Source organism: Cervus canadensis, chromosome 22 (genome assembly GCF_019320065.1).
Source record: "Cervus canadensis isolate Bull #8, Minnesota chromosome 22, ASM1932006v1, whole genome shotgun sequence".
Taxonomy (NCBI): domain Eukaryota; kingdom Metazoa; phylum Chordata; class Mammalia; order Artiodactyla; family Cervidae; genus Cervus; species Cervus canadensis.
This window is the reverse complement of record NC_057407.1, coordinates 9,202,562-9,224,981: the sequence shown is the minus strand read 5'-3', so window position 1 is coordinate 9,224,981 and position 22,420 is coordinate 9,202,562. Positions and strand designations below refer to the sequence as shown.

The 22,420-nt window shown below is 50.9% G+C and overlaps 1 protein-coding gene across 1 annotated transcript in view; it reads left to right on the top strand.

Annotated features, from left to right (window-relative positions):
* The window catches only part of PFKFB4 (6-phosphofructo-2-kinase/fructose-2,6-biphosphatase 4), a 64,987-nt gene that overhangs the window by 29,653 nt on the left and 12,914 nt on the right, over nucleotides 1-22,420 (top strand). Inside the window, exons 6-9 of the mRNA XM_043443205.1 lie at nucleotides 14,489-14,545; nucleotides 15,223-15,344; nucleotides 17,149-17,356; nucleotides 17,929-18,075. Of these exons, the coding sequence (XP_043299140.1) occupies nucleotides 14,489-14,545; nucleotides 15,223-15,344; nucleotides 17,149-17,356; nucleotides 17,929-18,075 (534 nt within the window). The remainder of the gene's footprint in view (nucleotides 1-14,488; nucleotides 14,546-15,222; nucleotides 15,345-17,148; nucleotides 17,357-17,928; nucleotides 18,076-22,420) is intronic.

Below are 22,420 nucleotides of genomic sequence, written 5' to 3'. Positions count from 1 at the left end.
GGAGGAAATCTCATCTCTGGGCCTGAAAACGAGTCTTTGGAGCAATTTCAGGTAAGTGCAGGTGTGTTCAGGAGAGAGACAGTGAGACCACTTTGTTATATGGGCCTATCTTTGTGTCTGTGGGTGTGCAAGTATCCAGGTGGGGTTGTGGATGAGTGGTAAAACTGGAGGGTGGAAACATCTAGAAGATATGCTGGAAAATCATAGAATTGTTAAGGGGCTCACGTTCCCCTGGGTCCTAGGTGTTTATTCCATTTCATTGATCGCCTGCTTGTCCTTAAATGAGTCTGCAACTTCTTTTTTTATTACCAGGAAAAACAAAGATTTATTTTAAGAGTTGCTGAAACATTGTAATGAATTTGCAAGTTGGCAGGGTCCTCAGAGAACATCTAGTCCAGGTCCTGATACCTATTGGGAAATGGAGGTCAGGAGATGGTGTTACATTTTGGGCTATCCCTGCCTCCTGACCTCTGCTTGGGAACGACAGAAGAGAGAGTGCTGGTGCTTGTTTTGCTTTCAGGCTGGCCTGGGGGCCTTGGCCTTGACCAGGATGTGACACCACCTGGAGGAGGAGTGTGTGTATCTCTTAGTACACTATTGGTCCTGGTAGGGGTGACCATGGCTGGGGCTTTGATCAGACATTCTGGTGGGTCTTGGGCTCTGATTTTTATGTCGGTCCTGGTGGGGTGCCAAAACTGTGATCCTGCCTTTAGCTCTGGGGCCATGGCTTTCCAGTCAATATTCAGTCCTAAGGGACCATGGCTTCACCCTAGCCAACCCTCCTTCCAGACTTTTCTGGAGGTGTGGAGGGCCAGGGCCCCTTTCTCTTGTGCTTCAAGTCAGTCTGTGTTAGGGCTGTGCTACCCTGACTTGGTGGGTGCCCTCTGCTGTTACATAAAGGGAAAGGAGTGAGAAGGTGGACTTTGGAGGCAAGAGCACTCAGACTGTGTCGTGGCTCTGCTGGGTGACCTTGGGCACAGAGCTGACCCTGCAGGTCTCAGCTTCCTTATCTCTGGGACGGAGACAGTCAACAGCCTCGCACTGTGAGCCTCTTGATAAGTGCTTGATAAGTGGTAGCAGTTACTTTAGAATTTTGTCACCACCCTTCTTTTTTTGCTTCTCCATTCCTCACCCTCAGGGAATGAAGCATCAGCGAACAGCTCCGTGCCAACCCCCTTTCAGGTAGCAAAGGAGCTAAGGCCCCATGGGAGGGAACTTGCCAGGTCTCACGGCCCCTGGGGCAGGCCTGTATTTCTTCAGCTCTGGGTATGCAACTAAAATGTGGCTCTGGCCTGAACACAGGGGCTTGTGCCCTGGCACTGCCTCAGGGTGTTGCAGTGGGTGGGACTGTGAGCTGACCTGGCACAAGAGGCCAAAGATGAGACCTGCAGATGGTGTGGCGGTTTGGGTCCCAGAGTTCATAGCAAGGAGGGAGCAAGCGGTGAATGAGCATGGAGACAGCGTCTTAGGTCTCAAGTTCTCATTCATGCAGCATTTTACCCTCTGCTTGGTGGGCTTCTAACTAGGTTGGAGGACCACAAGGACAGGTGGGAACCTGAGGTCTGAGTGGGTGGACGCTGACTTGATCACAGGGCTTTATAGAGAAGAGGATGTGGGGACCCACCACTAGGCTGTGCTGTGCGGTGGGTTGTCTTTGGGGTCTACTCCAGTTCCTCAGGGCACCAGAGGCTGGTTGGCAGAGTCCCTGCCTCTTCCCACTCTCTGCTAGCAATTCTGCCTCCTTTTCATAAATCCAAAGCTACACAGAAGGCCTAAAAGCTGTTACCATTCTGCTCATTGACCTGGAGGAGCTCTGGGGGCAGATGGGGTAGGAGATGGGGACGTGCCTCGGGGAACACGGCAAAAAGGGCAGTATTTGATAGCTTTTCTTAGCCAAAAGTTGGCAAGACTTCCTGGTAAGGACACGACTGATGTGTGCACAGGCCAGTAGGACAGATGACTTTCGATCCCCTCCGAACAGGACCGTGATGCCAGTTTGCTTTGTTTTAAAGAACTCTCCCTTCCCCAGCCTGGCTCAAGGCAGTGGGAGCAGATACAGGTCAGGACTCAGTTCTGGAACCCCCTCCAGGGACTTGAGGCTGCCCCCGTGGAGACACCACCAGATGGTAGTCACTGGCCAGCACCACGCTTGTCTCAGCCTCCTGGCTCATTGGGCTCTGGTGGCCTTGAGTACGTTTACAGATAATTTACAGGAACTTGCGAGAAAAGCTGACTCGCATGTTTTCAGATTTCCTTCCGCACATGCCCTGTGTTCTAAACTGTGTGTTCTGCTGTCCTCTTGCTCAACATCAAGGTCCTGAGGGCCTGGAGCTGAGCTCCGGCAGCAGGCACCAGCTCTCCTGGTCTGCCCACCCTCAGTTCAAGTGTGTTCCTTCCTTGGGGGGCCTCGGTTTGCAATTTCTCTATTGCTTGGACGTCCCTGCTGTTCTGCTGTTGCAAGCAGGGCTCTTGTGAACACACTTGTACTTTGCTTTTTTCTTTTTGAGTATTTGCTTGGGATCTTATCTTGAGGAACAGAGGTGATAGGTAGTTTATGGCTCTGGTGTGCCCAGCCCTGACTTGCTGTTCTGCCTGCCCACCATGGCTGTGAGGTGGCCGGGGGGCAGAGGGGAGGAATGCTGTCGCCAAACGTGTGTGAAGAGGCCAGGGACATCCCTGGGGAGATGGAAGCTGTGAAGAGGGGATGCGGAACCCCAGCCCTGAGGTCATGGGAGAGCCCCTCAGGGAGCCATGGGAAGGGGTGGGACAGATGACTTTCGGTCCCCTCCGAACAGGACCATGATGCCAATTTGCTTTGTTTTAAAGAACTCTCCCTTCCCCAGCCCGGCCCAAGGCAGTGGGAGCAGATACAGGTCAGGACTCAGTTCTGGAACCCCCTCCAGGGACTTGAGGCTGCCCCCAGACACTTGAGGCTGGGTCCAGACACCACCAGATGGTAGTCACTGGCCAGCACCACGCTTGCCTCAGCCTCCTGGCTCCTTGGTCATCAGAGGCACCAGGGTGGGTGCAGGTTCCCCCCACCCCGCAGTGAGTAGCTGACGGTATTGCCCTCCGGTTCCTTGGGAGCCAGCCGGGTAGGAATTGTGCAAACAGCCCAGGCTCCAGCAGCGTGGGGCTGGCCCTCAGGATGCAGGGCCTTGCCTAACTAGTTTTTCTCTCGCCTTAGCCAATGCTGAGGTTTTTCTGCAAGTTTCCTCACTCTTGCTCACCATCAGCGGGGTCCCCTCCCCCTCGCTCCTGGGACTCACAGTTTGGGTCCCATTTGCCCAAAGGTATTGCATAGGAGCAGCTGAGTGCTTCCCACTGGCAAGCAGGGCCCTTTACTTCTCTTCAGGGCTTGCCTGGGGACAAACAGATGCCTCTTCACCCCAAGTCCCAAGGGCAGTCTTGAGGTGCATGTTGTTCCCTAGCGGGGCAGGCTGCCAAGGCCAAGCACAAGACAGTTTCCTGGAAGTGCTTACGTGGGGCGAATGCTAGACCTCGCGGAGGGATTATCATCCTGTTTTACAGATGACGATACTGAGGCTTAGGCTTCCCAAGTGGTACTAGTGTTAAAGAACTCACCTGCCAATGCAGGAGACATCAGAGACATGGGTTCGATCCCTGGATCGGGAAGATCCCCTGGAGGAGGGCATGGCAACCCACTCCAGTATCCTTACCTGGAGAATCCCATGGACAGAGGAGCCTGGTGGGCTGTGGTTCATAGGGTCGCAAAGAGTTAGATACGACTGAGCGACTAAGCACTCACTCACGCACGCACATACGCATGCACACTCAGAGGCTCAGAGTTGACAGTAAGTGTCAGAGTTAGGAACTCAGGCCTGACTGACTCTGACCACTGCCTCTGCACTCTGGCTCCAGCGAGGGTGACAAGTTGAAGGGTGGGGCCCAGCATTTGCAGAGCGTGTGGGCAAAGGAGGGGCAGTGACAGGTCCCCACATCTGTCCCTGTGTCTGTCTGCTGTGGTTTCACCTGGCCCAGGCCCTGAGGATGATGAAAGGGAGGCTTCCTAAGGCAAGACCATGCTGAAAACTGAGCTGGATTGCACGAGGTTGGCACTTATGCCACCTTGGTGTCCGTCTTAGTGGCCAGGGCTTGGCAGGCTGGGTCCAGACTCTTCCCTGCCTCCAGCCTCAGCAGCTTCTTTCTGGCTCACTGATCTGGTGGCGTGTGGAGTGGCAGTGGGTGGCTCTCAGACAGACTACCCTTGTGGGTATTGGCCTGTGTCTCTGGTCTCAGCCCCTTGTGGCCCTCACCCTGGTGGATTTTGAGGTGCCTCCCTGTCCCTCCCTGCCCACAAGGTTTGAGCAGCCAACTCTGCCAGACCTTGGGTTCCCAGATGACTCAGACACTGCAAGGCTGCTTCCCTGCCGAGTGATGGGCTGTGGAGAGCAGACTGGGTTGGGTTGAGGGAGAGCATGCACCGGGTGGGCATGCGGGTGCCTTGAAGGAAGGACTCACTGCAGAAGCAGCTTCCGGGCTTTGTAGATGAGAAATCCACCCCCCCGCCACCACCCCGCCCTGGGATGCGGAAGCAGTGATACTGTGCAAGCAGGAATGCTGAATGACTCTTGGGATGGGGGTGCGGGTTCCTGGATGACAGACGGGCATCGGCTTTGTCCTGCCTGCTAGGGGAATTCCCCCGTGGTGTTTCTCCAGGCCTGTGGCAGCTCCAGCTTTGTATCTGGTGGTGCACGGCAGGTAAGGTCTGGTGAGATCCCATGGCGTCTGACAGGCCTGGGGAATGGTGCATGCCAGCCTTGGTTAGAGACCCCCACCCCAGAGTCTGGGGGTCCTCGGGAAGCTCTCTGCTACCAGGAGCCTGGAAAGACACACCAGAGGCCAGTCCTGTACCCTGAGGCAGAGGAACCCTGGGCAGAGAGGCAGGGGCGCCCTGGGAGGTCCAGGTCTCGTGGGACACTGTGTTCCTTGCCTTTCAGTTTGCATGACCAACTGTCCAACGCTCATTGTCATGGTGGGACTGCCTGCCAGGGGCAAGACCTACATCTCCAAGAAGCTGACTCGCTACCTGAACTGGATTGGCGTGCCCACTCGGGGTGAGACTCAGCCTTGGCTTCCCAAGCAGGGCTTGGGGTCTCTGTGGGGGAGGAGTGAGAAGGCTGGACTGCAGCGGGGCCAGAGGGGTGGGTCAAGGTCGGGTGTTGGGAAGGGATGCTGTTGTGTGACAGCTGAGCCTCTCCTTTCCCCCAGAGTTCAACGTGGGCCAGTATCGCCGGGACATGGTCAAGACCTACAAATCTTTTGAGTTTTTCCTTCCAGACAACGAAGAGGGCCTGAAAATCAGGAAGTGAGTGTGTGTCTATGTGTGTTTATGGAGAAGGCCCTGGAGCCCAGTTGCTGGTGATGGCCAAGCTGTTCCCTGAGCCCGGGGCCTTGCCCTGCCCCGTGAGCTGCTTTCTTGGCATGTCAGGCTGTGGTGGGGGTGAGGATATGATGGGCTTGGGAACAGAGGGAAAGGGTATGTGGCCACACATGGCTTGCCCTGCTCTGCCCTGCCCTGTTATCTCTGGGAGGGGAGCTTGGGCTTTGGGGAGGTGGTAGAGGCTTAGCCAGGGCAGGTCTGCATAGAGGCTATATTCACTTATCCCAGGCTGATCACGAGGGTGGACTCTGGTAGGGAGGGGAGCTCAAAGTGAAGCAGAGATTCCAGTCTCAAAGGTGGGGCAGAGTGGGACTGGCATCACTTCCTGCCAACTTCTTTTACAGACAGAAAGTTCAGGCCCAGGACCTTTCCTCCCTAGCCCCAGGGTAAGCCCCCTGCTGATACAGGGAGGATGTTTGCTACATGTTCCTTGGCATGTGAGGGAGGCTTTCCCTTGTCGTCTCAGTGTTGCTGGGTGACAGGATAGTGACAGGATGGATAGTTGTGTATGACACTTACTCCCCTCCTCCATTCAGCCGGGAACTGAGGGCTTTCTGCAGACTAACTGAGCACCAGCTGTGATCTGAGTTGCTGTGCTGTGCCCTTCTCGGCGGGTGTCAGCTGAGGGGTCAGGAAGTGTCCTGCCCTTGCTCTGGGCTCAGCCACTATGGGAGGGCTTTTAGCAGAGGCTGGCCCAGCTCTAGTGGGTCAATGGAACGCCAGGCCCAAAGCCACCGGCTGGTGCTGCGGTTTGCCTGCTCCCTCTCTGGCCACCAGGGGGCAGGAGTTCCCCATCATGGGGCTTGGCCAATCAGGTTCTCTACTCGGGTCAATGGAGCCAGGCTGCTGCTACACCAAGAAGGGAAGGGGAGTCTGACACTCAGGCCTCTGGGGCCAAATTGGGAGTAAAATTCGAGGGTGGGCCCTCTGGCGATAATGACAAAAGGGAGGGGACTTATGCTTGAACCTATGGTGTGCTGGGTGTGTGATGCCCATTGCCACCCCCTGCCCATTTTACAGATGAGGAAATTGAGGCTCAGGGGGTCTCATACAAGATACCAAGTAACTTCACAGAGCCCAGAATTAGGTCTAAGCCCCTGTTTCACTATAAACTGTCCTGTCCATCATTCCCAATTCACATTACCCAATTTGTAGATCAAAGGTTGCATCAAGTGCAAATTCTATACTCATCTCAAGTTGTGGGCACTCATTAGTTGCTTTGATCCTCCCTACAGTGGGTTGTGGTGCCTCCCTCCCCCAGATGCTGAGACTGAGGTCAGAAGTGGTGGTATTGTCTGGGATCACTCAGGGTTTGATTTGAAGCCAGGCCTATCTGATCCAGAGTGTTTGTGGGCAGAATAAGGAAGCTAGCACATTCCCAGAGCTTATTGGGCATTCTGCTCAGACTGCCTATTGAAGGTAGGAATTGGGATTAATTCTCATGGCGAAACCCAGACTCAGAAGAAGTTAGGGAGTTAGTCCAAGATCACCCAGTGGGAACAGAGGACCTAGCAGTAGAAGCTGGGGGCAGGTTCACATGTGTCTCTCTGTAGGCACAGCCTCTGGCTATTTCTAGGAACTCTCCCTTGTGTTTCCAAAGCCTGGGTCTGGCCCCTGCACCAGGGCCCCATTTCCCATTAACCAGCCCCAGATGTCCCACGGATAATTGGCAAAATAGAAGGATCAGACTTTTTAAAAATGGGAAACCTAGGAAGAGAAGCCTACATTTCCCAGAGACACACGTTTGTACACATTGTTGAGGTTCCTTGAACTACACAATGTGGAGGTCTGAACCTGACGCTGGGCACAGTGGAAGGTCTAGAGGAGGGCATGCGTATCCATGTGTGTGTGTGCATGTGCTCCCTCTTTATCTACACGTCGGTGTGTGCTTAAATACACACCAAGCGCACTCGTATATGTGCACAGAGTCACATACTGCAGGAAGGTGTGTGCACACACCTTATGTACAATGCACGTAAGTGTTCAGACACATGCATATCCTCTGTGTGCATGCTTGGACATATAAAAACCTATAATTGTGCACACTAGTGTGTGCACAGACATACCCCATGTGCACATGAATACGTTTAATCATAACTATACCTTTTCTTTTTTTTTTAACTTTACCTTTTCAGTCATATGGGCTTAGGGACACCAGGATGTTCTCTCTGACACTGACATGTCCACCAGTTCAGTTCAATTCTGACCCTTTCTAAATGGCATTAGCATTGTCAGTTCCCACAAGGTAAGGGCTCAGTCCCTCAAAATTGACCCCACTTCACACACCAGTAACAAGTCCCAGGGCCCAGCACCATCACACCCTACCAGCACCTCATCTTTTCAACCTGGAAGTGCTTTGACTCTCATCATTCATCTTCAGCACCCACCTCCTTTCCTGGAGGGTGGAGGTTAGGACTTAAGGTTCCTCATCACTTTCTGTGACCAGCCCAGCGCTGAGGCTGTCTAGGGGCCCCACCCTGAATCACTTCATTAGCATCAACTCAGGTGTGATTGGAAGAGGCTCCTTGTGAATGACAAAAATCACTCCTGTCACTTAGGGAATTCCAAGGGTTTTAGGAGCTCTGCCAAGAACCCTGGACAGAGACCAGATATATTTATCATACCAGAGAGACCCCATCTGCATGTGCACAACTGCACCCCTAGGGAATGCTCACAGGCACTCACTAATGACTCACCCATTACATACCCACCCACATGCACATGTGTGCCCATCCACACTCACACCCACAGGGAGTCCCAGGCTGTTCCCCCCCGCATCTCCACCTGGGCCCCTTGATCCCTCCTACTACATGTAGCCTCAGCCAGAGGAGTCCCCAGAGACCATAGCCCGGACATGGGGCTCTGCGTGTGGGTAGCAAGAAATGGCCCTAGCCATGCCGAGACTGCAGAAATGTGTCTCAGAGGGCTTCAAGGAGCTCCGGTTCTTTATGTCTCAGCACAGAAAGAATTCTGTGATTTGTTAGAATAGGACACTTGTGAGGCTTGGTGGGCAGGTAGGCAGGAGGGTCTGCTCCCAGAATTTAGTGGATGAAGGATATCTGAGGACCCAGAAAGGTCGCAAGCCAGCATGAGAGCAGAGCTCCTTCCAATGACCTGGACTCAGTTCTGTCCCCACTTTTCTCGTGACCCCAGCATTCTGGTCAGCCTCTGCGGCCACGCTTGGGCACACCGCACAGTCAGTGTATTGGTGCACTTGGGGTTTACATACAAAATTCCAAGATTGAACAAACAGGAGATCTAATTTTACTCTTACATCAAAAAAAGTATAGGTAATAGTGTTTGGGAGGAAAAATTTTTCCTTCTTGCCTTCTAGGTTCTTTGGCTGGTCTAGTAATTAAATCGACAATGACATAGATTAACAAGGCAGAAAAAAGTTTAATAGCACCTATGTCTCCTGCATACATGGGAGAGGCCTAAGAAGCCCTCACCTTAAATACCATCTTCAGCTAAAGAGAAAAGAAGGTGCTGGGGGGCGAGGAGTCAGAGGATGTTATCAGGAAAGGCCCAGTGAATTAGGGTAAGGTTTTTATGCAGATTTGAATCTATGCCTTCAGGGAAGCCCTCACCTTAAAAACCTTCTTCGGCTAAAGAGAAGGGAAGACATTGAGGGTGAGGAGTCAGGGGAAGTTACCAGGAACAGCTCACTGAACAAGGGTAAGGTTGTTACTCAGATTTAAATCTATACCTTCAGGGAATTCCCTGGTGGTCCAGTGGTTAAGCTTCCGACCACAGGACCACTGTGGGACCCTTGTCGGGGCCAATTTGATCCCTGATCCACCAGGGAACTAAGATTCCACAAGCTACATGGCGCTGCCTAAACAAATCAATCAATGTATGCCTTTAGCATTGATAAAGAGTTTCCAGAGAGATAAGGTCATCTTCCTCCTGGTTCAGCAAGGGAGACTCCCTTACAAATGGAGGTTTCCTTTATGTTTGTAAATGTCTCTTAAAAAAGGGATCTTCCAGGAGAAGGAAATGGCAACCCACTCCAGTATTCTTGCCTGGAAAAGTCCATGGACAGAGGAGCCTGGCGGGCTGCAGTCCATGGGGTTACATGACTGAGCATGTATGCACGAGGGTGGAGGGAGATGGGTTGGTAGCAATAAAGTGGTAGAACTAAAAAACAACAAAAAAAAGGGATCTTCCTGACCCAGGGATTGAACCCAGGTCACCTGCATTTTAGGCAGATTCTTATCATCTGAGCCACTATGGAAGCTCTAAAAAGAAAAAGAAAAAAAAGGGGGTGGGGGGTAAGCTGTTCTTTTTAACTTTTTATTTTGTATTGGGATATAGACAATTAACATACAATGTTGTGATAGTTTCAGGTGAACGCCAAAGGGACTCAGCCATACATATACATGTAAAAAAAGGATAACTGACTCATGTTTTCTGAGCTTTTACTGCGTCTGCAGTTTCTTAAAAATAATCAGCCTGAAATAATCCTTCTGCCAAAGAGATTTATTTTGGGGCGGCACATTCTGCTCCACTGCATAGATAAAAGGTCAAAGTGATTTATCTATCTTTGGACCTTGTAGGAGAAATGGATAAAGTTAGAAAGATCCTTATATGTGGCAATCCACTTTGGAGCAATGAACAAAAAGGCTGAGGTGTTCTGAGGACAGAGAGTGTAGTCAGTGGTCAGTTGTGGTGAGGGTTTTGCCTTTCAGAGCATCTGTGGGCATGGGTCCAAGAGGCAGAGACACAGTACCCTCCTCCAGAAGGGGTCATTTGGGGAGTTCTCGGTCCACTGAAAGAAATGCACAACTTAAAATTTGAGAGTTGTGTTTTATTCGGTGAGCAACACTGAGGACTTGGGAATTCCCTGGCAGTCCAGTGGTTAGGACCCTGCGGTCTCACTGCTGAGGGCCCAGGTTCAGTCTCTGGTCAGGGAAGTAAATCTCACAGGCTGCACAGCATTGCCAAACAAACTGAGGACTTAAGCCCAGAAGACAGCCTCTCAGATAGCTCTGAGGGACTGCTCCCAGAAGTAAGGAAGGTTCCAGGACATATAGGAGTTTTGGGGGACAAAAACCAGGTAGGCCGCAACATCAAAAGAGTCTGTTAATTAAAGAACACAGACATCTCAAGTTAAGGAACCTAGAGCTTTTGTTTGAATGGAAAGAGGCAAGAGCCTGGGCTCATTGAAGTCATCCTTTTGATATGCATTTCAGCTATCTGTGGCCAGTTTCCTGTTTTCCCTTCTTGAGTCCCCCTCAAGGTATATATTTGGGGGCTGCTAGGACAGCTGAGCCTTGATGCCTGCAACATCCTTTGTTTGGTGATAAGGCAGGTGGCCTCCTTGGTCCACATTTCCCTTCTAGGAAAGAAAATTGAACCTGAAGCTTAATCCTGCCTTTTAAGCTAGAGGGCAGCAATATTGTCTCTGCTCCCACAGCTAGCTTCCTCGCCCAACACACACACAAGGAAGTATCTGGTTTTCAAAGTGCTTTGTTGATAATAAGGGGAAATGGAAGACACTTAGAAGTTCTGAAGTTGGCAAAATGGCAGCCTGGATTTGTATCTGATGAGATGAAAGAAGAAAGTAGAGAAACATGATATCTCAAAAAGTGTTCCTGGACTTCCCTGGTGGTCCAGTGGTTAAGACTCTACCTTCCAATGCAGGGGACCCAGGTTTGATTCCTGGTCTGAGAAGATTCCACATGCCATGGAGAAATTAAGCTGGTGTACCACAACTATTTAGCCTGTGCTCTGCAACAAGAGAGTAGCCTTTGATCACCACAACTAGAGAAAAGCCTGAGCAGTAACAAAGACCCAGCACAGCCAAAAATAAATAAATATGTATATTTTAAAAAGTATTCCTGATGGGCAGGAGCACATAGCCTTCTACCTACAGGAGCAGGGTTACCAAATACTGGCAATCTTCCCAAGGAAAGAGAAATCTTGACAGAAGGGGCCCCAGGGGCTGCCGCCTCTCCTGGTCAGCATAGCATATTTCCCTGGCCTACTGCCCTGCAGCAGCCAATCAGGTTCTTGGCTGACCTATGTGTTCTTTTCTGAAGGCAGTGTGCGCTGACAGCCCTCCGAGACGTTCGGCGGTTCCTTAGTGAGGAGGGGGGACATGTGGCGGTAAGTATAACACGCTGGCAGCATCTGGGAGTGACATGTGGGAGCCCACCTACTTCTACCCCTTTACTTACCAGGCGTCTGGAGGGGAAGGTAGGGGACGTGCAACCCTAGACACTCCTGGGTGCCAGCCCCCGGGAGGAAGCCTGCAGCTGCTCTGCAGTAGGAAGCCAGAGGCTGGACGGGGGCCAAGAATTTCCCTCTGGGCTTGTGGTTGTGTTTGACCCTGCAGGACTTCCCTCTGAATACTCACATGGTTGGCTACTCCACAAGTTAGGCGTGTCATGTTACTTGAGTCTTTAGCAAATGTGATTTCTCCCAATGTGGAGAGCATCCTGCCCAGCCTTGGGTGACCATTCTGAAATCAGCTGAATGCTGGGTAAGGGAATTCCATCTATGTGTTGGCCCCTCCCGTGAGATCCACAAAGCTGAGCAAGGGTGTCTTCAGGAAAGGGCCCCACCCCAACCCTCTGCTGTGAAACATCGTGGCCATTTTTCCTTCCTTCTTCCTCTTGAATTTTCCTTCCTTCCTCCTCTTGAAGGCATGCAGCCTGAAGCTCTGTCCCCAGCTCCATCTAGATCAGCTGCCCCCTAGGTCTGTGGCACAGCCGTCACCCTGGCAATTTCCTTCCCTTCCCTCCTGAGTTGAATCCCTGGCCCTTAAACTCCATGTCTTCCTTTTACTTGGTTTACTGACTTGTTTTGTTGGAGCGCAAACAAGTAGCTTTCTCAGAAAGGTATTTGGGAAGTAAATTTTGTGAGACCTTGCATGTCCAGAAATATCTTTTTTTTTTTTTTTAATCCTCACCTTTGCTGGGTGGGTATAGAATTCTAGGTGGAAAGAACATTTCCTTTAAAAATTTCATGACATTGCTCCATTGTTTTATGGCTGTGGGAAAGTCTGTTGTCATTCTGATTTGTTGATCCTCCTTACAAGTTGTATTTCCTAGGGAATTCTCTGGCGATCCAGTGGTTAAGACTCTTCACTCTCTGGTTGAGACTCTGGTTTGATCCGTGGTCGGGGAACTAAGATCCCATGAACCGTGCAGTGCAGCCAAAAAAAAGTTAAGATTAAAAAAAAAAAAAGATTTTATCTCCTAGAGGAGCTGGGGGCTTCTCAGGCCCTTTCTCTGGAGAAGCTTTTAGGGTCTTCAAAGTGATGTGCCTTACAGTGGCCTTCTCCACAATGCTGGGTCCTTGGGCTGGGGGATTTCATCAGGAAACTCTTCTCCAGCAGGTCAGAGAAACTGTCATATATGCTACTTTGTTATACCACCCCCACCACTATCTCACCATCAAGTCCTCACTCCTCTCCCACTTTCTGAGATGCTGTTTCTGGAACTCCTGGTGGCTGTATGTTAGACCTAATCCCTAACTTTGTCTTTTCCCCCCCTTACTTTCCCTTTGTCTCTTTTGGTTCCACTTTCAGGGAGACTTCCTTAACATTATCTGAGAAGTGTTTGGCTGAAGTTTTTATACTTTTATGGTACAATTTCCAAATTTAAAATGTCTTATTTTCTGAGTGTTTCAATTTTTTCGAACCCTGTTCTTGTTTTGTGCTTACTATATGGCATTTCGCGTCTCTTTAGACAATAATTGTAAGTTTTTGACATTTCCTTCTGTGCTATGCCCTGTACTCATTTCTTAAAGTTCCTTTTATCGTGTTTGATTTAGTCTTCTTCTTTTTTTTTTCGCCTGGACCATACAGCTTGTGGGGTCTTAGTTCTTTGACCGGGGATTGAATTTGTGGCCCCTTCAGTGGAAGCATGGAGTCCTAATCAGTAGACCACCAGGGAATTTCCAGGTCTTCATTTTCCATGTTAGAGGTTTTGCTGTTTCAGTGACCCTGGTCTAATGATGTATCCCTTTATAAAAAGTGGTGTTCTAAACTCTGTTTGGGTGGGCTGCACCTGAGGATGCTGGGCAGGCACCAGGCAGTTCAGAACCTGCCTGGAGGAGGCAGGGAGGGGTCCTGGGGCTCCACTTGCACTCCCAGTGGGGCCGGTCCTCCACTTTCCAGTCCTCCCCTTTCCTCTACGCCCTTGCCCCTTTTTGCCAAGATGCCTGTGCCCAGTTCCTGACTCTCCCAGGTCTGCAAAACAGCTGTGCTCTGGTTGGCCATAGCTTGTGTTTGCTTTTCTCTGAGCCACTCACCAAGTGTCTGTCTTAAAGAAAAAAAAACTATGGTGACATCGCCCATCTCCTGTCCTGTTCCCATCTTACTGGGGTCTCAGGACGGAGTAGAAATAAATGTGGGTTTAGTTCTCCAGGTTTAGCTAATTTCACTGGAAGTCTTGTTGGTCAGACATGAGCTGAGTGCTTGCTTTCCTGCTGTGAGTATGGGCACCTGCTCCTTCTAGCTTCCTCGGGGCACTTGCCAAGGAACTGGAGGACCAGCCCAGCCTTTGCAGGTCTGAAGGACGCTGGCCAGGCGGATGGCCAGGCATCAGCTGGTCTCAGTGAGAAACCCAGCCCCTGTGCTCCAGCTGTCGGGTGGCCTCCCACCTTTTCCAGGGCCAGAGGCTGAGTTAACCCCAATTTGATCCTAGGTTTTTGATGCAACAAATACCACCCGGGAACGGAGAGCCACCATCTTTAATTTTGGGGAACAGAATGGCTACAAGGTGAGGTCCCCGGGCTTACCTCCTCGGTTGGGCTGTGGCACCTTCAGGCCCCCTGGGACCCCTTTGTCGGCCTCCTGATGGGGGCAGGCAGGTGGGCTCCTGAGTGGATTTGCGATAATGCTTTTCTCTCCACCTGGAGGTTTCTTTCTGGGGAAGTGGGGTTCCTGGTGGGAGAGTCCTGGATGGGGCGGTTCCGTGCCCCTTGTCCAGGCCCTCTCCCCTGAAGGAGGGCCTCAGGGCCCTGGTTGCTGATCAGTAGGACCCTCAGTGGGTAGGGAGCTCCAGGGAGCCAGGCCCAGGGCCCTAAATGCGTCTCTGGTTCCTTCCCTCCTGCCTGCCGTGGTCTTTGCCGCAGACCTTTTTTGTCGAGTCCATCTGTGTGGATCCTGAGGTCATAGCTGCCAACATTGTGGTGAGTGGTGTGGTGCGTCTGACCTTGTGGGGGACAGGAATACACCCGAGACGGCCTGTGACAGTGAGGTCCCTCTGCAGGTTGGGCTGTGGCCTGGGCCAACCTTAGCTTGGTTGGTGGGGGGTGGGGAAGCAGTAGATCTCTGGGCTGGATGGTCCTGGATCCCTGAGTACCACTCGTCTGGAGGGCTGTGCATTCCTTCTTCTTCCCTTCTCTTCCCCTCCCTCCCTTCCCCTTCCTCCTCCCCTGGATGGTAGGAGACGAGCTTCAGCCCCTAGAGGGAGGGGCAGGGTGGGGAGGGGGTGTTAGTATTTTGAAGGGTAAAGAGATTTGACCCCTCACCCATATTCCCTTTTTATCTGAGAAATGAACATCAGTGTCTGGGGAGATAGTTCAGGTGGGGAGGGGCTTCAGGGCCCCTTATCCTTCTGGCCTCACCTCCCCCATTACCACAAAAATGAGGGACTGTGATCTCAGGATGCCCAGTAATACTCTCTTAGCACTGGTGTGGGAGCTTGGACCAGGGAGCCGCTGGCCTCTTCCTAATGGGACCAGCCAGCCCCCTGGGACTGGCCTCCAGCCTCCTCCCCTAGCCCCCTGCCCAGCGTTGTCCTCGGTCTCCCCCCTGCCTGGCCTCTGGAGCTGATGTGTCCTTGCTCTGTGCCTGGCTCCGGCAGCAAGTGAAGCTGGGCAGCCCTGACTACATCAACCGCGATAGTGACGAGGCCACGGAGGACTTCATGAGGCGCATTGAGTGCTATGAGAATTCATATGAGACACTGGATGAGGACCTGGACAGGTGAGCCGGGGCAGCACCGTGTCCTCGGCTGTGGTGGGGGTGGGTTTGGACCGCTGGGCTCCCTCCTGTGGCTCCCCGAGGTGGTGGCTGAGGGCCCACCCCAGCAGGCAGAGATGCTCTGCCCTTTTTTCTTTCTTTCCTCGGGGTGGAGGTCGTGGCCCAGAGGCAACTCCATAAAACTGCAGTTGCTTTATCTGGAGCTCTGAAAGTCAGAATTTTCTACTATACCATCATAAAATCAAGCCTGTTTTCTGTACAGAGGGTCTTCCCATGAGCCATTTGCAAACAGTACATGCTCTTCTTTCGGTGGGTGGTCTGTGTTTTGCGAAGGGGGACGGGGTGCCCAGTTCCTACCCATGAAGAGCTGACAGTGGCCAATGCTTCATAGGAGTGAGTTCTGAGTAGGGACAGCAGCCAGCCATCGGCAGGGTCTCTCTAAAAAGGCTCAGATGGTAGATATTTTAGGCTTTGGGGGCATACAGTCTCTTAACTCTTAACTAGCCATCTAGTACGAAAGGAACATATTAAGAAATGGACATGACTGTGTCCCAGTAAAATTTTATTTGCAAAACCAAACTGAGTTTGACTAACTGGCCATAGTTTGCCAACAACTCCTTATAGCAGAAGTGAGGGGGAGGATGTTGAAGTGAATAACACTTAAGTAATTAACCCCTAAGTAATTAAGTTAATAACTGAATAAAGTATTACACAGTCCTTATAAGTCGTGCCAAAGAGACATGGAAAAGTGCATGTTATGTTGTTGTTGTTCAGTCGCTAAGCCCCTTCTGACTCTTTGCCACCCCATGGACTGCAGCACACCAGGCTTCCCTGTCCTTCACTATCTCCCAGAGTTTGCTCAAGTTCATGTCCATTGAGTCACTGATGCCATCCAACCATCTCATCCTCTGTCGCTCCTTCTCCTTTCGCCACACGTTATGTAGCATTAAGTAAAAAGGCTGGGATATGAGCTTGTACTTGGGTCACTTGTGGTTACGTGTGAATCTTTAGCTACACACCGAGGAGGTCAAGTGACTGTTGGAGAGAGGGTACCTGGGGTGTTTGCGGGACAGTCCCTGGCCTGGCTGTTGGCGTGCCTGGCACTGTTTCGGTGCTGTGCCCCGCCTCTGTGGTTCTGCTGGTCTCCCCAGCACAGCGTTATTCCTCGTGGCCCTGCTCTCCACGCTGCAGGGCTGCGCTGGTCCAAAGCAGGGAATATGCCGGAGCTGGGCTTACCAGCTGCTGCCTTTAGTACCATCCGCCCGTGCTGCTTGTCCCGTCTACCTGCTGCCTGGCGTGGGATGGCACGGGCACTGGGCACACACAGATGACCTGGGCTGGATTCTAGGGGGAGGGTTCACTGGGGGAAGGAAAGGCCAGGCCAGGCCCATGGATGGCTGATCAAGAAGACTGGAGGGGAAGTGTGTTTGCCAGCTACTACCATCAGGTCAATCATGGAAAAAACTGTCTCCTGTTCACCCTGCAGACAGTGCGTTGAGAGCTCAGAGGTAGGCAAGAGGGGCCCCGGGGACGTAGAGCAGCGATGAAAGTCCGGATGTGGTAGGACCGACCCCTCTCTCTGGCTGTCACCTCTTGGGAGCATGCTGAGCGTGGGGCACCTCTCACCGGCTTCGTCTGTATGTCACGAGTGTCCTGTTGCTCCCACCTGTTGCTCGCACACCAGCTGATGGTCCGGCGTGTTGTGGTCTCAAGCCTGGCGGGGTCAGAGAGGAAGGGCTCTGGAGCGGGCAGGGCGGACCCTGGAGGACCCGGGTCTCACTCACCTCTCCCTGCCTTCTCTGGAAAGGGATCTGTCCTACATTAAGATCATGGACGTGGGGCAGAGCTACGTCGTGAACCGCGTGGCTGACCACATCCAGAGCCGCATCGTGTATTACCTCATGAACATCCACGTGACACCCCGCTCCATCTACCTCTGCCGGCATGGGGAGAGTGAGCTCAACCTCAAGGGCCGGATCGGCGGGGACCCAGGGCTGTCCCCCCGGGGCAGGGAGGTCAGTGTACATGCTCGTGTGTGTGTGTGTGTGTGTGTGTGTGTGTGTGTGTGTATGCATGCATGCATGCGTGCTCACGTGCATGTGCACATGTTGGTGAGGGACTCCAGCTAATGCACAATCCAGTCTGGAATGTTCCTGTTACATAGCGAAGGTCACCAGGCAGATGCCTGGATCTCTGGCTTCCATAATAGCTGTTGCCAGCTAAGCGCCTGTCCCTGGAGTGGGACACCATGGGAGTGAGCTGAGTGCCCGCAGTGCAGGTGATCCTCTGCCGCAGTTCAGGGAAGAAATCGAAGCCTTGCTGGGAAGATGGTCCGGCCTAGGCACGTGGTTCGGGGGGGGCCAGCACTGGCAGGGGGCCTGATGAGCCTCAGCTGGAACTACATTCAGGGTCTGGGAAGAATGCACAAAGACAGCACTTATGGGTGTGGGTGTCATTGAGAATTAATTCATGATTTTCGTGGTGTTTATTTTTTTACCACACCAGTTTTCTCTGAGGCTGGGCCCCGTGGACTCTTTGAGGGCAGCGCAGGACCTGTCCATCTGAATTTGCTTCTGGTGTGTTTCAGTTTGCTAAGAGTCTGGCCCAGTTCATCAGGGATCAGAACATCAAGGACCTAAAGGTCTGGACAAGCCAGATGAAGAGGACAATCCAGACGGCCGAGGCCCTGGGTGTGCCTTACGAGCAGTGGAAAGTTCTCAACGAGATTGATGCGGTAACTGACGTCTCTTCCCTCCCCTGCCCGGGTCTGGGCACAGCTGTGTTCACCCCGGGTGACAATGTTGAGGGTCAGAATGACGGTGTTGAGGGTCAGAAAGAATTTTTTGTTTAGCGTGTCATCATTGATTATGGTTTTGATTCATCCCTCCCTCCCTCCTTCCCTTCTTTTGCATGTAACTATTTAGACGTACATGGTGAAGATATGATGTATGCATATGTTGTGAAATAACTGTCACAGTAAGTTCAGTTAACATCCATCACCACATAGTTACAAACTTTCTTTCTCTGGTGATGAGAACTTTCAAGACATACTCTCTTAGCAGTTTTCAAATATATGATACATATTGTTAATTATAGTCACCATGCTGTACATTACATTCCCAGGACTTATTTATCTTATAACTGGAAGTTTACACCTTCACCCACTTTGCCTATCAGCTGGCTTCTCATCCCTTTAACTTCACTTTCAAATCAACAAAACCTCCAAGGGAAAAATGATGCCATATATCAGGTTCATCTCTTCGGATTTCCCTTCACTTCAGGATTTTGGCCCCTTGGGTCTTTTTTTAGATAAGTGATTTTCTTTCTTTTTTTTTTTTTAAAAAAGATATTTCCTTTTTTCTTTGATTTTTGTATTTTTGTCTGCACTGGGTCTTCGTTGGGCTTGTGGGTTTTCTCTGTTTATGGAGAGTGGGGGCTCTTCCCTAGCTGAAGGGCTCAGGCTTCTCATTGCAGTTGCTTGTTTTCTTGAGGATCATGGGCTCCAGGGCACTCAGGCTTCAGTAGTTGTGGCACGTGGGCTCAATAGCTGTGGCTCACAGGCTTAGTTGCTCTGGAGCATGTGGGATCATTCTGGACCAGGGATCTAGCTGGTGTCCCCCTGCGTTGCCGGGTGGATTCTCAACCACTGGACCACCAGGGAAGTCCCTCTCAGGTCTTCTTTGCCTCAAGGCTCTGTGATGGTATCAAACAGATGTATCTATTTGTTTCTGTTTGGCTTTTCCAGTAGTTCTCAGGGGGAGGGTTAGTCTAAAACAAGCTAGTCTACCATTGCCTGATGTGGAAGTCTCTGAGATCAAATTTGAATCTTACAGAGATCACCCCACATGATAGAATTGTTTTGTTGGGATGAGGTGGGAGGAAAACTGGAGGAGGGAGACTAGTGAGAGGTGCTTGATGTGTCCTGATTAGGTGAAGAATCTGGAATTTGGGTGGTGGCAGTGAAAGAGGAGGAGAGGACTGGGGAGTGTTTTTGTTCATTTATTTATCACATATTTATGTGAGCCTATGCTATGCTAGGGTTTTCCAGGTGGCGCTAGTGGTAAAGAATCTGCCTGCCAATGCAGGAGAAATAAGAGGCGCAAGTTCAATCCTTGAGTTGGGAAGATACCCTGGAGGAGGGCATGGCAATCCACTCCAGTATTCTTTCCTAGAGAATCCTGTAGACAGAGGAGCCTGGCGGGCTACAGTCCATGGGGTTGCAAAGAGTTAGACATGACTGAAGCGACTTAGCACACACACATACCCTATGGTAGGAACTGGGCCAGATGCCGGGGACCTAGATATGGGTGAAGAGATGGAGGCTGATGATGCCCCACCAGGGATGTAAAAGGAAAAACGCATCCAGGATGGCTCCAGATTTCCAGCCACTGGGACGGGTTCTAGGGCAGGGAAGGTGAGCTCACCTGAAGGCACGAACCATGTCTACTTTATTCACCACTTCGTAGAGGCCTCGGTAAAGAGAGGAAGATGTTATGGTCTTGGGAGATGTTCCATGGCAGATACCCAGAAGGCAATCTGATCTCCAAGGAGAGGTGGGGCTTGGGTATATCCGCCACAGACATGGTGCTTGAGACTGTGGAATGGATCAGGTGGCTGAGGGAGCTGAAGTGGGACCCAGGACAGAGCCCAAGGGAGCCTTGGTGTGTAAGGGGCTGTGGAGGAAGCTATGGATAGGTGTCCGATGAGGTGGAAGGCAAACCAGGCCGATGAGGGTCATGGGAGTCAAGGCAGAGAGGAGGAGGCCATGGTCACTGGGGTGAGATGCCATAGGAAAGGGCAATGAGGCGAATCTCCAAGCTGACCGTTGGGATGTCGTAACAAGACCACTGGGACTCTTGGCATGAGCCTAGTGGGCTGTTGCCCAATGGGACAGGATGGGGAAATGAGTGGGAGGCAAGAGGCTCAGAGTCAAGGGATACTTGGCCATGTGTAAGCTGATGGTGAGAGGCTGGTAGAAAAGGAGGGAATGAGGACAGGAGACCCTGAGAGACGGCAGTGAGAGAGTCCATGCCTAGGCAGTTGATAAGAAGTCCGGGGTCCCGGAGGAGAGAGGGGTCTGGGGTTCTCAAGGAGGAGGAAAGGACAGACTTTTTTTTTCTCTACATTCCTTAGTCTTAGTCACATAAAACTTTTTTTTCCTTTAAGCCGGAAACTGATGATTACACAACTCAGTTTAAACTCTTTACTAGGGATTATATGACAACAGTGTATCCTGTTTGAGGACAGTTTCTCCTTCCTGAAAACCTCCTGACTAATCCTGATATTTTCGAATGTATATTATGGGAGTGGGTCTGGTAGGATCTTTCTATTGTTAAATCCTTATCCTAAAATGTAAATTGTGGGAGTGGGTCTGGTAAAATTTTTTAACCTTGAGACATTCTTTTGCTTTACTGTAATAATTAATTTAAAAAGTATATAACTCCCTTGCTAACACTAGCAACTAACACTATTCTCCGTCCCCCTTCTGATGTCCAAGTTAGAAGCTTTCTCAATCCCTTTTCTTACTTTAATAAAACCCTGCTACACAAAAGCTTTTGAAGGATCAAGCTTGGTGCCTGGTCCCGAAGCTAAATCTTCAGAGATCACAAATCCAACACCGTTCACCGTAAGCTATCAGAAGAGGCCCAGTTTCTAGGATATCAGGAAGGGAGAGGGGTGCAGATGGTCAGAGTCCTGTCTCAGAACCTCCTGGAGGTTTCACTCAAGAGTGAAAGGAAGGAGAAGTTTCCCAGGGGAGTTAGCCAAGGGGACCAGGTGGCTGGTCCGGAGAGTTTCTGTGGTGCTGTCGTCTGTGTCCCGGAGGTGGTCCTCCAGCCCCCAGCAGGTGGATGCAGTTGTGGAAAAGGCAGAACTTTTCGCAAGCTCAGCATGCGAGCTTGTTCCATTGTGTCCTCGTGGCTGAGATGGAAGCACGTGGGACAGAGAAGGTGAGGAGTAGGGAGGAAGGTAATGAAGCCGCATGCCCCGGAATCCCTCCCTGCTGGAAAAGATGGGGGACGGGAATGGGGGCATCCGTGGCATTGTGAGATGGGAGAGGCCGTAGGCCCAGCATTCCTATGGGGTGCCGGGCCAGGGAGGCTGACGCTGGGCTGTTAACAAGGGACAGCTCCCAGAATTCCATGGAGGTCCAGTGCGTATGACTGCCAACTGTCACTGCAGGGGGACACGGGTTCAGTCCCTGGTGAGGGAACTAAGATCCTGCACGCTGCACAGCATGGTCAAAAAAAAAAAAAGTGTAGAAGCCAGTCACTGATTCTGCCTGTTCTCTACTCCAGGGAAGGGGATTAAATAAGAGCTTGACTCACTGGGAGTCATCTTAGGGTGTGTCGTGTCCCCACCCCCTCGTATCTACCATCAAGCTTTTGGGTACAGGCAGGCCTCGTTATATTGTACTTTGCTTTATTGCACTTTGCAGATACTGTGGTTTTTACAAGTTGAAGGTTGATGGTAACCCTTTATCCAGCAAGTCTATCGGCTCCATTTTTCCAAAAGCATTTGTTCACTTTGTGTCTCTGGGTCACACTTTGGTAATTCTTGCAGTATTTCAAGCCCTTCATTATTATATTTGTTATGGTGATCTGTGACCAGTGATCTCTGATGTTAGTACTGTGACTTGCTGAAGTCTTGGATGATGCTTAGCATTTTTTTTAGAGATAATTTAATTTTTAGTTAAGGTATGTACATTGTTTAAAACAGAATGCTATTGCACACTTAACAGTGTATAGTGTAAATGTAACTTTTATATACATTCGGAAACCAAAAAATTCTTCTGACTCACTTTGTTGCAGTGATCTGGAACCACACCCAGAGTATTTCCAAGGTATACCTGTAGTAGCTATTTTATCACTTCCTATTTATCTCTCCACCCCTGAGTCATCTGGACAGTTTATTTTATTCAAACTTTATTTCTTCATCAGAGTAAGTTATATATTAGAACCTAATGGTAGAGTCATCTCAGTGTCAGGTGTTATTACCTCTGTTCCCATTCTTTGATATTGCACAGTTTTTATTCTTAATTAGGTATGTCAGAGATTAGTCACTTATTAAAATTTTTATTT